Below are 16,739 nucleotides of genomic sequence, written 5' to 3'. Positions count from 1 at the left end.
TTTATGCCTTGTTGCAAATATAACACAAGTTATAGATCAAAGAGCTGAAATCAGAAAAATTCTTAAAATCCCACGTATAAACAGTGCTCAGTCTGCAGGATAACACATTATATTTCCCATGTAACCAAGAAGTTTAAATTAAATATAAGTAAAGCTTTGTAATATTATGATGATCAGACTCTTGAGATTTGCTGTCTGTTGATGACTCCTTGCTTCCGTTTGTGCCAGTGTTGACTTTTGTTACCATTTGATTTCTGGTAGCTTTCTTTTTTCTTTAGCACTTTGAACAATTTTATGCTGTGACTAACTGCATGTTGTTTCTAGCCCTGCTGCTTTAACGTGTTAAAGACAAAGTCCATGCTTCCACTCCACTGACAGTTCCAGAAAATGGGGCAATTACTAAAGGAACTAGACTGTTTGCATTGGTTACTAAACTGCCCTTCCCCCTTGGGTAACTTGGAGCCTTGGTTGGGATGGAGTAAGGGATGGCGCCATAAGGCCCAGTGATATGAGAGATGGTGACTTGGGAGCTTTCTTTATTTTGTTATAAAGACTAAAAGGTGCATATGTTCCCTGCATAGCCTGTTTTGTTAGAATGAGGGGTGTGATGGGGGGGGTGGGTAAGTACAAACAACCAGTGGGAGTAAAGGTGCCCATACACTATAAGATCCGCTCGCTTGGCGATGTCGCCAAGCGAGCGGATCTTCACCCGATATCCCCACCTACGGATGGGCGATATCGGGTAGCAAGGGACTTACAAAAAAAAATAATCCGATTACATTTGAGCTTATGGGGAAGTCGGTTCGGGGACCGCATCAACGAGCCGATGCGGTCCCTGATCCGACCGGATTTTCTAACCTGGCCGATCGAGATCTGGCCAATTTCAGGCCAGATATCGGTCGGCCAGGCTGCTCTGTTCTGCCCATACACGGGCCGATTAGCTGCCGAAACGGTCCATGGGACTTTTTTTGGTCAGCAGATGGGACAACAAGTCCCCTAAATCAAATGAAAATGACTTGATAAGGGCTTGTGCCTTTCTGCCTCCTAGAGGTGGTAAAATTGTTTATCTGCATCAGGGGCTAGTCCTTTTATCATACACCTGGATTCTTCTCAAAGAGAGAAATTGTGCAGATAAATAATACAGAATGAAATACATAAGGAATCGGCTCAGTTATAACAGAGGGCGCTCATGCTTGTTTAAAAAGCTTATGTTAAACAGGCATGTATATTTGTGCTTTAAAGCTGTGTGATACAAAGAATAATCTAGAGCAGCATTGTCCAAACTGAATGCCCATGGGCCAGATTTTTGTGACTCTTAACCTGGCAAAGGCTTCCATTGATGTCTTTGTTCTAGATTACTAAGTGATTACTAAGAATGTTGAAAAAAGGATGTAAACAGGATATGACTAAATGTGTGGTGCAGTTCATACTTTAATATTGTTGAAGGTAACTATGACGTGGAGCAGCTTCAAAGTTGTATCCAATACCAAGTCAACTGGAACCATCACTTGGACCAGCAGGCTACTTGATGCAAAAAGACTCCTTCAATGAGATAAAAGCATTACATTATTTTTTTTTCTAGTTGTGAACACCAAAACGACACTATATTTGCCCTTCTAAACTGTAACTGGAGCAAATATGTGCATGATAATGTTAGATGCCATAGTGCTAGTTGGCATGATTCTTATGCTGGCCATAAAATGTTTGGGTATTGATCCTATGTTTAAATGCAATGATCCAAAACTAACATTCAGATAAAACTTGTTGGATAAAGTCCTAAAAATACCTAATCGGAGGATGTTCTGAACTTGAAACAGTTGGCAGACACTAAATGCATCGTAGGTCCCCCAAGGGTATAGTCAGAAAAACACTACATGCATAGATTTTACCGTTATCCGACCAAAACTTTCTATCATTTTCGATGGACTCAATGACTGATTGCCATGGAATAGAAATTATAGGGACAGTAATTGGGAAGCCCGCACATGGTCTGAAAATTGTACGAAATTATGTTTCATCTGATTATATTGGTGCATGTTTGGTTAGCTTTACTGCAGAATCCTCTTTTATAGCGCAGGGTGCCTCTAAAGCGGTATCTTTAAACTCCAGTACAGTGCCTCACCCTGTCTTTATCAGCAAACAGTGATGGGTGCTTCTGTAGTATTTCCTGCATGCTGATAAACTCACTCAAGCGAGGGTCAGAGGAGCAAAATTATATCTTAACAGTCTCCAGAGCATACTATACCGTAATGCAAGCAGAGCATTTTAAAGGAGTTATTCAACTCTGAGTTAACTTTTAGAATGATGTTAAGAGTGCTAGCCTAATACACTTTGCAATTGGTCTTCTTTTTTATGGTGGTTTTTGCTTTATGCACAACATCTCTCCAGTTTGGAATTTTAGCAGCTATATGGTTGCTAGGGTCCAAATTAACCTAGCAACTAGGCAATGGTTTGATATAGAAACAGAAGAGGGCCTAAATAGAAAGACAAATAATAAACAACAATATTTAATAAGAATAATAAGTAACAATAACAACAATAACATTGCCTCACAGAGGCTGCTGGAGTTAGTGACCCCCACTTAAAAGTTAGACCAATTAAAAAATTACATAGAATTGACCATTCTCTAACATACTAAAATGTAACTGGTAAAAAAGGGTGAACCAACCATGTAAAAAGGTGAACCACCCTTTTATACATGAAGAATGTGATGCTGCATTAGGTCACAATTCTAGAACTTTTTCAGTAGGACCCAGTTGTGCATGCAGTTTTTAATTTGTTATTTTTTGGGCTTGTCTGAGCAATAATGGAGTATTATTCAGGAGATTGCAGGAAGGCAGCATTAAAATTGATATCTTTGCCAGGAGAGCTAGCTATTGATTGGTTATACAGCTCTATCATAATACTTTCTAACAAGAGTGTAAAAGGGAATAAAGGTGGGGGGAAGTAGTGTACTATTTAGCATACAATTTTGTGATGCAGTTACAATTATGTGTATTTTGCACCTTTATCTTGAAAAGCAGGCAATTTTCCTTTACTTGTGTTTAAACTGCTGGGGAATAACTATGATAGTCCTTTGGAAAAATGGAGTTTCATGTGTGCAGAAAAGGAAGTTGGGGACTCCATTCATGACAGCGGAAGACAAAATGCCCATGTTCTTCACTTATAAGGTTACATTTATGGAGCGGTGACTCCATGCATAAACCATTAATCGAATATTTGTGCCCAGGAGTCTGTCATTGCTGACCACCCCCCATTCGATCTTAAGGGCCTATATGTGAAGCTGTAAAAACTGGCATATGTTATAAAGTCGTGTATTTCTTCTTACGCGTCCCTGCAGTCATTCATTAATATAAAGTGATGCATTCGCCGGTAGCTGGAATTTATGCCGTTACTTTGCACCACCTTAGACAAGGCATAAGCCATTCAAGAGGGATGAATCCAGGCAAGGATTTATTTTACTTTTTGTTCAGCAGGTATCTGGTTGCTAGGGTTTAAATTTAAACAACCAGGTAGTATTTTGAATGAGAGGATGGTTAATGAATAGCAGACAGATTGAATAGAAAAACAAGTTATAAAAAGTAAAAATAACAATAAAACTGTAGCCTCACAGAGCAATAGTTTTTTTGGCTGCCGTTTGAAATCTGCAATAATTTAGAAGAAAAAGACACATAATTTAAATATGAAATAAAAAATGAAGACCAAATGCATTTTCCAAGCAACAGCTGCTTTTTTACACAAAAAAAAATGAATTGCTGCAAAATATGATATTTTTGCGTGTGGGTTCCTATTGCGGGATGAGCAGGGGCATCTTTGCCTCCTGTAATGGTCAGTATTTGTATGTGGTCTGTATGGTTCATTTATCCATCAATATGGAATAGGTTGGCTCTATATATACACGTGTTCATAATAACTCAAACTGCATGAAGATTGGCAGCCTGCACTGCAGTGAGTGCTGTAAGTGCTGTCTGTGAATGGGAAATTGTCTGTATCACCCCAGAGAAGGATTCAGTCATTTAGTTGCTTCAGCTTCATCAGGGGATTTCTTGTTTCACAGGGTAGCTGGCTGCTGGCCATGTTGGCATTCTGCCTCTCATACGGGAAGTAACCATGTGACGCTACTACGTCTGGGTTCTTTATTTGTAGAAATGCCTAGTAACCTTCATTTCTGTTTCTGTTGCGTGTGGGGTAGTGACCATGCAGTGTAGTCAAACATATAGAATTTATTGTAAGCTATGAAGCATTTTTGCCTTGCTTTGTGTAACATTGTGTGAAAGGTGTATGGCCAAATCAGAATGTGTTGCTAAACTGTCATATTTTCTCTTCTTAGGCCCTATGAGAGAAAGGGAAAGCTGATGATGCCTGAGCACGACAATGGATTTCTCCTTCTCTTTCATGCAAGGGATCATGGGAAACACAATCCAGCAACCACCTCAACTCATCGACTCCGCCAACAACCGGCAGGATGATGCCAACAGCAGTGACCAGGCTGATGAGGGTGGGGGCACACCCTACGATTCTGGCCTGCAGCCGGACTTCCAGTACCCAACCCCCACCACTGAGGATTTGCCTCCTCTTACTAATGGCTACCAACCTTCACTGGGATATGAGCCACAAGGCAAATACTATTCTCAATTTCCTAATGGCTCAGCCAATGGATACGGTACCAGGAACTTTACCGCTTTGGAGTATTATCATCTGGAGACTGCAGCTTTACGGCCTGTTGAAGGAATGAGTAAAGCATCTCCACCTCAGCCAACTTCCCCTCCCACCCTCCTCCAAGCTCCCCCGTTGTCCACTACCACCCCTCAGAAGAAGACGGGCTCCCCTGAAATTAAGTTGCGAATCACTAAGACTATTCAAAATGGCCGTGAGATGTTTGAGTCTTCACTGTGTGGAGACCTCCTTCATGAATTTCATGCCAGTGAGATGACCAAGAAAAAACATGAACGGAGGAAAGAAAGGCGAGAGAAGAGGAAAAAGAGCCGGCATCATCATCACCATCACCACCATCATCACCACCGCGAAGAGGTGAAAGCTGAAGAGCAGCAGCCACCCAAGATGAAGAAACTGGAGCCTCCTCCAGAGGAGGAGCGTGTAAGTATTAATTTACATTAACATACACATATTCTGTAGTGTTGTTTTTGCTTTAAATAAAATCAAATTGTGTAAAATGATGTAACACCACCCTCATAACACAAGTAGGCACTAGTGCAAGGGGAAGGACATGGGGAGCAATACCTTGTGACATCATTGCCGATGTCAAAACAAATGGCTACGTTATAAACCACCGCAGCGCTGCCAGTGATAATCTAAATGATGTTTCACGTGTAATAGAAGTCTACACAAAACAGCATATGTTATAGAATGGTCAGTTCTAAGTAACTTTTCAGCTTGTCTTCATTATTTATGTTTTATAGTTTTTAAATTAGTAGACGCCTTCTTCTGACTGTTTCCAGCTTTCAAATGGGGGTCACTTTAACCCGGCACCCGAAAACTATTGTGAGGCTACAATTTCATTGTTATTATTACTTTGTATTAGTTATTTTTCTATTCAGGCCCTCTCCTATTCACATACCTGTCTCTCGTTCAAACAGCTCCCTGGTTGCTAAGGCAATTTGGACCCTAGCAACCAGATAGCTGCTGAAACTCCAAGCTGGAGAGCTGCGGAACAAATATTGAAATCATTAAAAAAAATACTAATAATAAAAAATGAAGGCCAATTGCAAATTGCCTCAGAATCTTACTCTCTACATCATAGTAAAAGCTAACCCAAAGGTGACCAACCCTATTAATGCTCCGCAAGTTGTCTTGTTTGCTAGGGTCTCCTTTACCTTAGCAACCAGACAGTGGTTTGAATGAGAGACACAAATGGAAGAGGGTCTGAATATAAAGCTAAGGAATATAAAGTAACAATAACAATAAAATTGTAAACTCACATAGCAACATTTTTTTTTGGCTGCCGGGGTCAGTGACCCCAATTTGAAAGCTCGAAAGAGTCTAAAGAAAAAGGTTAATAATTTTAAAAACTAAAAAAAAAAATAAAGACCAATGTCAAAGTTGCTAGGAATAGGATATTTTATAACTAACTCTTTTAAAGGGGTGGTTCACCTTTGAGTTAAGTTTTAGAATGTTATAGAATGGCCAATTCTAAGCAATTTTTCAATTGGTCTTCATTATTTATTTTTTATGTTTTTATCTTCTGCTGACCCTTTGCTGCTTTCAAAAGGGGGTTTACTGACCCCAGAAGCCAAAAAACTACTTCTATAACTTATTTTTCTATTCAGGTTTGCTCCTATTCATATACCATATCTCTCATTCACACCATTCCCTGGTTGCTAAGGTAATTTTGATCCTAGCAACCAGATAACTGCTGAAATTCCAAACTAGAGAGCTGCTGAACAAAAAGTAAAATAACTAAAAAACTAGAAATAATTAAAAATGAAGACCAATTTTAAATTTTCTGAAAATATTACGCTCTACGTCATACAAAAAGTAAACTCAAAGGTGAACAACCCCTTTAAGTACTTGGTGTTTTAAAACATAGTTGGGATGAGGTCCCTACCCCGATGAGATATATGAGATTTCTCATGTGCTGTCTATAAACTCAGTTTATCAAAGCAGAGTCAGCCGTCTGATCGGTGCTCGCCTCCAGCTGCTGTATATTCACAACTTGTCAATGGTTTGTAGTAAATGAGGTCTAAGCATATTAGATAACTTTGTGCTTTGTCATTAAAATTTTCTTTCTCGTCCAAAAACCCCAGAATGTTCAGCTTCGTTTCGGTTTTATTGTTTTAACTCTCTATACTTATTTATTTCCCCGCTCAATGAAATTGCAGTGCATTTATCATGCTGTGTAAAAAGTGAAGTGAAGCATCACCGGTGGTGTTGCCCAGGGCAACCAATCAGCAATTAGATTTCAACAGTTACAAAACCAAAGCAAAGCATCTGATTGGCTGCTATGAGCAACATCACCGGTAATGGTTTATCCCACTTTTTACACAGCATTTATTTAAATGACAGAGGGACTTATAGATAGGAGGGGCCCTGAAAAGAATAATCAGCCACGAGAGAGAGAAAATACTAAGATGAATACTTTCAAAGCTGCAGAGGAATAAAAAAAACCTATACAGGTATAGAATCTGTTATCCGGAAACCTGTTATCCAGAAAGACCATTTCCTATTGACTCCAATATAATCAAATAATTTTAATTTTTAAAAATAATTGCCTTTTTTTCTATAATAATAAAGCAGTGCCTTGTACTTTATCCTAAGATATAACAAATCCGTATTGGATGCGAACACAATCCTATTGAGTTTAATTTGTGTTTAAATAATTTTTAGTAGACCTTAAGTATAGAGATCCAAATTACAGAAAGACCCCTTACCCAGAAATTCTGGATAACAGGTCCCATACCTGTACCTGAAGGTCACTAATATTTTTGCTATTACACAGTTCCTATCCTAGTTGGTTGGAGCGGGTCACTGGTGCTTTTAAAGGAACAGTAACACCAAAAAGGGAAAGTGTTTTACAGTAATGAAAATATAATATACTGCTGCCCTGCACTGGTGACACTGGTGTATTTGCTACAGAAACCCTACTATAGTTCATATAAATACCCTGTTGTGTAGCCCCCGGGGGAAGCCATTCCTGCACTGGTACAGCTGGGGTGTTTGCTACAGAAACCCTACTATAGTTTATATAAATACCCTGCTGTGTAGCCCCGGGGGCAGCCGTTCCTGCACTGGTACAGCTGGGGTGTTTGCTACAGAAACCCTACTATAGTTCATATAAATACCCTGTTGTGTAGCCCCCGGAGGCAGCCATTCCTGCACTGGTACAGCTGGGGTGTTTGCTACAGAAACCCTACTATAGTTTATATAAATACCCCGCTGTGTAGCCCCGGGGGCAGCCGTTCCTGCACTGGTACAGCTGGGGTGTTTGCTACAGAAACCCTACTATAGTTTATATAAATACCCCGCTGTGTAGCCCCGGGGCAGCCATTCCTGCACTGGTACAGCTGGGGTGTTTGCTACAGAAACCCTACTATAGTTTATATAAATACCCCGCTGTGTAGCCCCCGGAGGCAGCCATTCCTGCACTGGTACAGCTGGGGTGTTTGCTACAGAAACCCTACTATAGTTTATATAAATACCCTGCTGTGTAGCCCCGGGGGCAGCCGTTCCTGCACTGGTACAGCTGGGGTGTTTGCTACAGAAACCCTACTATAGTTTATATAAATACCCCGCTGTGTAGCCCCGGGGCAGCCATTCCTGCACTGGTACAGCTGGGGTGTTTGCTACAGAAACCCTACTATAGTTTATATAAATACCCCGCTGTGTAGCCCCGGGGCAGCCATTCCTGCACTGGTACAGCTGGGGTGTTTGCTACAGAAACCCTACTATAGTTTATATAAATACCCCGCTGTGTAGCCCCGGGGGCAGCCATTCCTGCACTGGTACAGCTGGGGTGTTTGCTACAGAAATCCTACTATAGTTTATATAAATACCCTGCTGTGTAGCCCCGGGGGAAGCCATTCCTGCACTGGTACAGCTGGGGTGTTTGCTACAGAAACCCTACTATAGTTTATATAAATACCCTGCTGTGTAGCCCCGGGGGCAGCCGTTCCTGCACTGGTACAGCTGGGGTGTTTGCTACAGAAACCCTACTATAGTATATTTAAATACCCTGCTGTGTAGCCCCGGGGGCAGCCATTCCTGCACTGGTACAGCTGGGGTGTTTGCTACAGAAACCCTACTATAGTTTATATAAATACCCTGCTGTGTAGCCCCGGGGGCAGCCGTTCCTGCACTGGTACAGCTGGGGTGTTTGCTACAGAAACCCTACTATAGTTTATATAAATACCCTGCTGTGTAGCCCCGGGGGCAGCCATTCCTGCACTGGTTCAGCTGTGGTGTTTGCTACAGAAACCCTACTATAGTTTATATAAATACCCTGCTGTGTAGCCCCGGGGGCAGCCATACAAGCTTGGAAAAAATGAGAAAAGGCACAGGTAACATAGCAGATAACAGATAAGTCCAGTGGAGTACAATGGTTTTGCGTCCGTTATCTGCTATGTCACCTGTGCCTTTTCTCCTTATTTTTTCAGTTTGAATGGCTGCCCCCATTGCTACACAGCAGGGTATTTATAGAGTTTCTAAGGCAAGCACAGGCAGGGCAACAGTACATTATATTTTAATTACTTTATTTTGCTGGACTGGAAAGAAACAATTTTCTACCTTTGGCACCTGATTGTGGTGCAGGATGTACTTTCTATTTCTTTTGTATGCGGCTAATGATTAGTGGTGAATTGGTGCTGGTAGCATTGCATTGTGGTTAGCAGGAAGCTCTGATAGGAAGTATTGCAAGGGAAAGCTGACCTACTTTTTGGGCAATAGTTTATTTGTCTGATACAAGTGGACACTGCGTGCAGCTTCACCCATCACAACAAGAACACCGCCGCACTAGGCATCCTGCAGTTTGTTTTTAGACCATTGGCCGACAAGGAGTAATGAATTATCTGTATCTCACCAGCCAATGAAACGCTTTGTACCATGCTTGTGACAAATGGGTATCACTGGCATCTAAGCTGCCATACACTGCTGCTTCTGTAAGGGAGATGGCTATTGTCATTTTCATGCCTTTCTTACATTATCTGGTTATTGTTTCTGAGCAGTGGGCTTTGGCTGTGGTTTTGAGGGCAGAAAATGGACCTTATAGCCCTCATGCTATGGCAAATGGGATAAACAACCTGGGGATTTTATGTTTATTATGGTCACTCTGGCTGGGAGGTCCCTTTTTATTTGGGTTGCTTTAAATTTTATGTCTGTTTGGATGTGACTTGTCAAATTGTCATCAAAAGTGGCCTTAAAAAATAAGGAAAGGTAAAAACTAAGTAAGCTTTATCAGAAAGGTCTATGTAAATACAGCCATAAGCACTTACAGAAACACTTCATCTATCAAAAGAAACACTGGATTTCTTGTCTCCTTTTTTGTAAACATGTTCTTAGAGTATCTGACTTCCTCTCTCAGAGAAATCCTTCATTCCTGGGGCCAGAGTCTGCGCAGCTCTCTCCTGATGGGTAATTTCCCTATAGCATGTTTAGTGTAACATACACTGATATTTTTATTGTCATTTTTAGCATAAAAGCAGCCTTCTAGTCATAATAAGCAGTACAATTTCTTGGTTGCATGCTTAGATATTGATAATTGTGTCCCTGCTAGCTTTCCTTTATTTGTTATAGTCCCAAAATGTGTAGGGGGGCAGGGTCTAATCAGATATTGGCCTTATGTGGGGTTCTAGGTGGGATCTAGGCTGATTGTGATTTTCCAGATTTTCCTCAGCTTTTTGCTGAGAGTCTGCCATGTTGCTATATTAAAATTCATCATTTTAGGAAAGAACAAATCTTTTATACAGTTGTAGCTAGCACTTCATTATAGGATCTGCACAGAATCATTATTTTCTGCATTAAGTGCATCCCTAGTACATTATATTCGGGGGTCAGGGGTAAGTATATGGCATTACAAACAGAATAATGTACCTATAAACGCTGCCTTTTGTACTGTTTTAATGGAGATTTCCTGTACCAGCCAACCGTTCCAGCTGGCTGTGTTCCCAGTAAGGAGAGTCGGCAGCGTTGGCGCTTGTGGGAAGTCAGGCAATCCCCATCTTTGGGCCGGCGGCCAGCAGTTAGCTAGATATGACTATCAACTGATGTTTCTTTCCTTATGTAAAGGTAGAAGTGTGATTGGCTTTCAATCCAGGGGAAAAACTACTAGGAGATACCCAGCACTCATGTGTAACACAGACCGGAAAGGATCTATGGAAAGCTCCAATCATCTTTTAAGATATGGATTTGCACCTTCAGAGGTTATATTTAATATACAAAAATATGGAGTGTGCCTTGAAGTAATCTCTCAGACATTTATTTATATATGTAACATGCACCCTTACACCTTTTTTGTGCAAATTTTATCTGATTGGTGGATAAATGGGGTCTTGTGATTGGATATTTAACTCTGTATTTTGATTGATTGGTTGTTTTAGCTTTAAATACTTTTGTTTCAGAAGATTCTCAAAACTATGATTAAGTGCCCCCTTTGGAACGAAACGCGTCAGGCTGTCTATGTTTGAGATGTTTTTTTCTTTACATAAAACACATGTTTTAACTGCACCACTTTTTTTTTACTATTTGGTCCAGTTTCTATAGTGCCAGCCGTGTTCGCATTTTGGAGGTTATTTGGTTTAAAATTTTCCTGTGAGCTGAAGGTTTCTGGAGGTTTGTGCACCTGGGCCATATATACTGTTTGGTGTATATACTCCTTTACTTGTCCCGTTGGAATTTTTCATCTATATATATAAATAAATACCAGAAAGGATCTATGGAAAGCTCCAATCATGTCATCTTTTAAGATGTGGATTTAAATCAGGTGCTATTTTTTATCATTACCTACGTGAAATGGTGACTTCTATATTTTTTTTTTGGATGCTTAGGGGCAGACTTGTTATAGACCAGTCATTGTAGGCAATTTTTGAAACCTGAACCCACAACCCACATTTTTACCCGCTTCCACCCCCATTATCCGAACCACAACCCACTGACCACTATTTAACAGGAAGTGCTGATGCTGAAAACTGGAAGTGACATCTAGAGATGTGGGCGGGGGTAGAAAAAAAAAGTTAAAAAAATTGTTTAAAGTATTGTTAAAATATAGATTATATAATATAAAATAAGAAATGTAGATAAGACCCACAACCAACCATCTATACTTGCATACAGAAATCCTACCCACATCCTAGTCGGAAATGTAATGTTATGGAAGTGGTGATACATACCTCCCAACTGTCCGAATTTTCACGGGACAATCTCAGCCCACAGTCCCGGATTCATACTGAAAAGTCCCTCAGTTCCCTTTGATCTCCTGCACTGAATGCTTAAAAAGATACAATGTTTCTCAAACTTAATTAAAAAAGTAGTTTTGGGCAGAGAGCCCAGTGAAATAACCTGCCAAATTTTGTAAAATGGGAGTGGTATTTAGGGGGTGTGGTCGCAAGAATGGGCATGGCCAAACAAATTTACTTCTTTTTGTCCCTCTTTAAATTTTTCATATGTTGGGTGGTACGGCTGATATGTAGAATGAGTTAGAAAGGACTGTCACTTTACTCAAGTGGTGAAGCTGAATAAATAGTGCTAGTGGGAAAGAACTGTAATGTTATCTAACAGTAGCAATTAGCTAGTGGTCTTTATAATGTTATATTTTTTACTTTGAGATATTTGAATTATTGAACTTTTTATTTTATTTTTTTGCAGCTGTCTGGTATGTAGTTGCTAGGGTCCCACTCTACCCTGGCAACCAGGCAGCGGTTTGAATTGCAGACGATGAATACAGGAGGGTCTGAACAAAAAGATAAGTGATGAAAACATTATAGCAATAACAGTGTATATTAGATTTGTATTATTATATTATTATATCGTGTTCAGACCCTTCCCTGGTATTTTTGGTTTCACGTTTGGAGAGAGGCAGAAGCTGAAAACCCTGCCAGATTAATTCATTTGCAGGGCCCTTATATTTACCTTCAGCTTTTGTTTATTTCTTAAATTTGTCTAATAAAACACTTTCTTTTTTTCCTCCCGCTGTTGACATGAAGATGTACTTGCCCAACTTGCAGTTTTAGCCTTGCCTAAACTACTAGTGGCCCCTGGGCTGCCCAGCCAGCATTTGCACTTAATCTCTTGTGCTGTAATGCCCTTTAACAATGAATTCTTAAACTATGTTGTGGAGACCAAAACTGGCCCCCAACGCTGCTTAGTGTGGGGTCCCCATAATAATAATTAAGATGGGGGGGCATAACTGGTTCTAAACCAATATTTTGGACCTTAGGAACAGTTCTGTGTAAAAATGAAACTGGGTAAAATAGACAGACTGCACAAAATAAAAATGTTTTCAATATAGGTAGTTAGCCAAAAATGTAACCTATAAAGGCTGGAGTGAGCAGAAGTCTACCATAATAACCAGAACACCAATCAGTGACTTGAAGGTGGGGGGGGGGGGGCATATGGGACATAACTGTTCAGTTAGTTTGCATTTGAATCTGACCAGTGAGCTCTCAAACTAACTGAGCAGTTATGTCCCATGCGCCCCCCCCTAAAGCCACTGACTAACTAACAGCTTAGAGAGCTGAAAGCAAGAAGTAGTGTTCTGGCTATTATGTAAGACATCTGCTCACTCCAGCCTTTATAGATTACATTTTTGCCTAACTAACTATATTACAAATATGTTTTATTTTGCGCAGTTTATCCATTTTACCCAGTTTAATTTTTACACTGAACTGTTCCCTTAAGATAATTTTGCAACATAATTAGTGTCCTTGACTTGTTAAGAAAGAGTGCTTTACAAGAAACGTGAATGAGCTGCAGACTAGCAATCTAGGAGGTGTTGCCTGCTTCAGTTGGGACGCAGTGATCATCAGACAACACCATATCCGGTATTTATCATGAAGGTATCATAAATTTAAAAAGCCCTTATTTTAGACAGGGATTGGACATCCGTGAGGTTTTAGGCTCTCACATCTGCAACTCCAAGCTACTATTCAATTGGGGTGCAGTCAGCTCAGTGGGGCTGGCAATGTCCCCTTACATAGTAGTAGCAACAGTGTTTGTTTGTACATGTATGGCACCCGTTATCCAGAATGCTCGGGACCTGGGGTTTTCTGGATAAGGGGTTTTTCTGTAATTCGGATCTTCTACCTTAAATATGCTAAAAAAATGATTTAAACACAAATAAAACCCAATAGGATTGTTTTGGCTCCAATAAGGATTAATTATATCTTAGTTGGGATCAAGTACAGGTACTGTTTTATTATTACAGAGAAAAGGGAATCATTTAACCATTAAATAAACCCAATAGGGCTGTTCTGCCCCCAATAAGGGGTAATTATATCTTAGTTGGGATCAAGTACAGGTACTGTTTTATTATTACAGAGAAAAGGGAATCATTTAACCATTAAATAAACCCAATAGGGCTGTTCTGCCCCCAATAAGGGGTAATTATATCTTAGTTGGGAACAAGTACAGGTACTGTTTTATTATTACAGAGAAAAAGGAAACCATTTTTAAAACTGTGAATTATTTGATTAAAATAGAGTCTATGGGAGATGTCCTTTCCGTAATTCGGAACTTTCTGGATAATGGGTTTCCGGATAAGGAAATACCTGCTGTTTAGTAGGTGTTAAGGGGGCATTTCACTGACTGATACTTTATGGCATCCGAGCTTTTGGCCCGCTGGTAGCAATACACAGTACTGCCACCCTTTTGTTGTTCCTACTTTCAGCCTAACAGCCCGGATGATCGGAACAGCATTAACAGAAGAGCAGCCGAGACTCCTCTTTACTCATCTGTACATGCACCATGGCCAATGGGGTCAATCAGCAAATTACATTTTTAAAGATGGCTGATCATCAAAGATATCGGTCACAATCATTCACCCATCATACATATAAAGATATCAGTATGAATACTTACTCTGATTCATTGTATATGGTTTACTTGCATAAAAAAAGAGTTGGTCACGTAAAAAAGTCATGCGTGTCGAAAAAGTTGCATGATTGCTGCGTTTCACAAATTTTTCAACATTTTTTCACAGTTCCGCAAATTTTTCATCGAATTGAAGAGGGACAGATGCGCTCATCACTTGTTATTCTAGTGTCTCAGTTTAAAAAATGAGTTACTTTGTATTTCTTGCACTAAATAATTATGTATTGTAAAGCTAATGTCCCATGGGGAGATTAGTCGCCCGTGATAAATCTCTGCTACCATGGGTGGCTAATCTCTCCAAAATGCCTTTCTAGCAGCAATAAAGGGAATTGCCGGTGGAAAGGCCCACGCATCGTCAGGGTCGGACTGGGACACCGGGAAAATCTCGGTGGGCCCCAGCGGCCCAGACCCAACCCTTGCCTGCGCTCTCCCTGCCGACCGCTCCTCCCCAGACGCATTAAATTTACGCGCTCAGGGGAGGACGTTGTGTGGGGGGCTCTGCTAGGGGGGCCCCTGCGTGGGGGGGGGGGGGCGGCGGTGCGGGCACCTGCAGGGCCCCTGGGGCACCAGTCCGACCCTGCGCATCGCTTTATGTTTTTGTTGTGCAAAGTTGCAGGAGGAAACTTTGCACAACTTTGGAAAAACTAAGCATAGCCCTATCTACATGCAATTCCCTTTGTTTTTGATAGAAAGGTTTTTGGGGAGATAAGTTGCCTGAGGTAGCAGAGATTCATCACAGTGACTAATCTCCTAGTGAGGCATCAGCCTAAAAATCCTCCTTACCTGTAAGCCTGAGATAGAGGCTGCAGCTGGAGGAAAGGAGGGACTTGTTTATAGAGAGTTCATTATCACACACTAACTCCCCTGAATTCAAGGTACTGTATTGTCTTTTACTGATCCAGATGAGGTTGCATAAATGCTTTCATGAATAAAATACAATTTTTTTTATAGCAGATATGTCTAAATTATGGGAAAATTTGCAGTTCTGATTTTTTCCCCCAATCCCCACAGGTACAGAAGCACTTACCCGTTTCCCCACTATCCCCTGAAGTCAGAACTGGTGTTTGGTTCCATGTGGGAGACTTAGTTTGGTCTAAAGTGGGGACGTTTCCTTGGTGGCCCTGTATGGTGTCCTGTGACCCTCAGTTACATGTCCACAGCAAGATCAACACGAGAGGTGAGATGATATATTATATGTACCCTATGCAGCTATAGGTCCAAACTAAATATTTTGCTTACTCATCATACAGAATAACATTTTGATTAGTAACGTAAGAGAATTGGTCATGAATCTGAATACTTTTGCAATGATCTTTATAATATAATAAATTGAGCCATAATCGAATGGCCTTGTTATCAGCTTGCCTGAAATGATTTTCCCTTTTGCAGGGGCTCGAGAATACCACGTGCAGTTTTTCAGCAGTGAGCCTGAGAGGGCCTGGGTACATGAGAAGCGCATGAAGGAGTACCGGGGAGAACAGCAGTACGAGCAGCTGGTAGCAGAAGACTCTGCTAAAGCGTGCAACCAATCAGAGAAGCTCAAGGTGCAGTTTTTCATTTGAAGTGCAATTGTTTTTTTTATTAAACTTCCAGACAGATACTACAAGGATGAATAATCAGTAAGTTACACACACAGAGCTTATGAGTCAGGAACTGTATTTGCAACTTTTATTTAATTTCCCACAGGGTTTGCTCGAAGGCCTAGTAATTTTCAGCATCCAATCAGCTAGAAGCATTTACTGGCCACTTAGTTCCAAAAAAACATTTGATTTGTTGCTTTCAATTATTACTCCATGGAACACATTTTGTAGCTTTTTATACTCCCCCTTTTAAGAGAAGGAAAGTCATTTAAGCATTTTACTGCCAATAGATTCACCACATTAGTGCCACATAGAATGCTTTATTCTGCGGAAAGATTTACCATACCTGAGTAAACTGCCCCAGAAGCTTCCTCCATTTGTTTAAGATAGCAGCTGCCAGTTTGGCAGACTCCAGCTCTGGAATGAAGGATTTTTCTAAGAGAGTAAATTAGATACCAAAGTACATGTATACACAGAAGAACACAAGCAATCCTGTGTTTCTTTTGATAGAGGACACATTGCAGCTTTTCTTTGAGTGCTTATGGAAACAGATGCATTTTTATGTTATGCACTTTTCCGTTATTGTGGGTGACAAGCCTTACTCAGAGATGCTTTTGCTATAGA

General features: G+C 40.6%; 1 protein-coding gene across 11 annotated transcripts in view; it reads left to right on the top strand.

Annotated features, from left to right (window-relative positions):
- The window catches only part of nsd3 (nuclear receptor binding SET domain protein 3), a 70,319-nt gene that overhangs the window by 4,347 nt on the left and 49,233 nt on the right, over positions 1-16,739 (top strand). For all 11 annotated transcript variants that reach the window (XM_031897697.1, XM_031897694.1, XM_031897693.1 and 8 more), the window contains exons 2-4: positions 4,331-5,097; positions 15,547-15,712; positions 15,925-16,079. In XM_031897697.1, coding sequence (XP_031753557.1) covers positions 4,375-5,097; positions 15,547-15,712; positions 15,925-16,079 — 1,044 coding nt within the window. In that variant the 5' untranslated portion in view covers positions 4,331-4,374. The remainder of the gene's footprint in view (positions 1-4,330; positions 5,098-15,546; positions 15,713-15,924; positions 16,080-16,739) is intronic.

Source organism: Xenopus tropicalis, chromosome 3 (assembly GCF_000004195.4).
Source record: "Xenopus tropicalis strain Nigerian chromosome 3, UCB_Xtro_10.0, whole genome shotgun sequence".
Lineage (NCBI taxonomy): Eukaryota > Metazoa > Chordata > Amphibia > Anura > Pipidae > Xenopus > Xenopus tropicalis.
The sequence above is the reverse complement of the archived record's forward strand: the minus strand, read 5'-3'. Positions and strand labels throughout refer to the sequence as shown.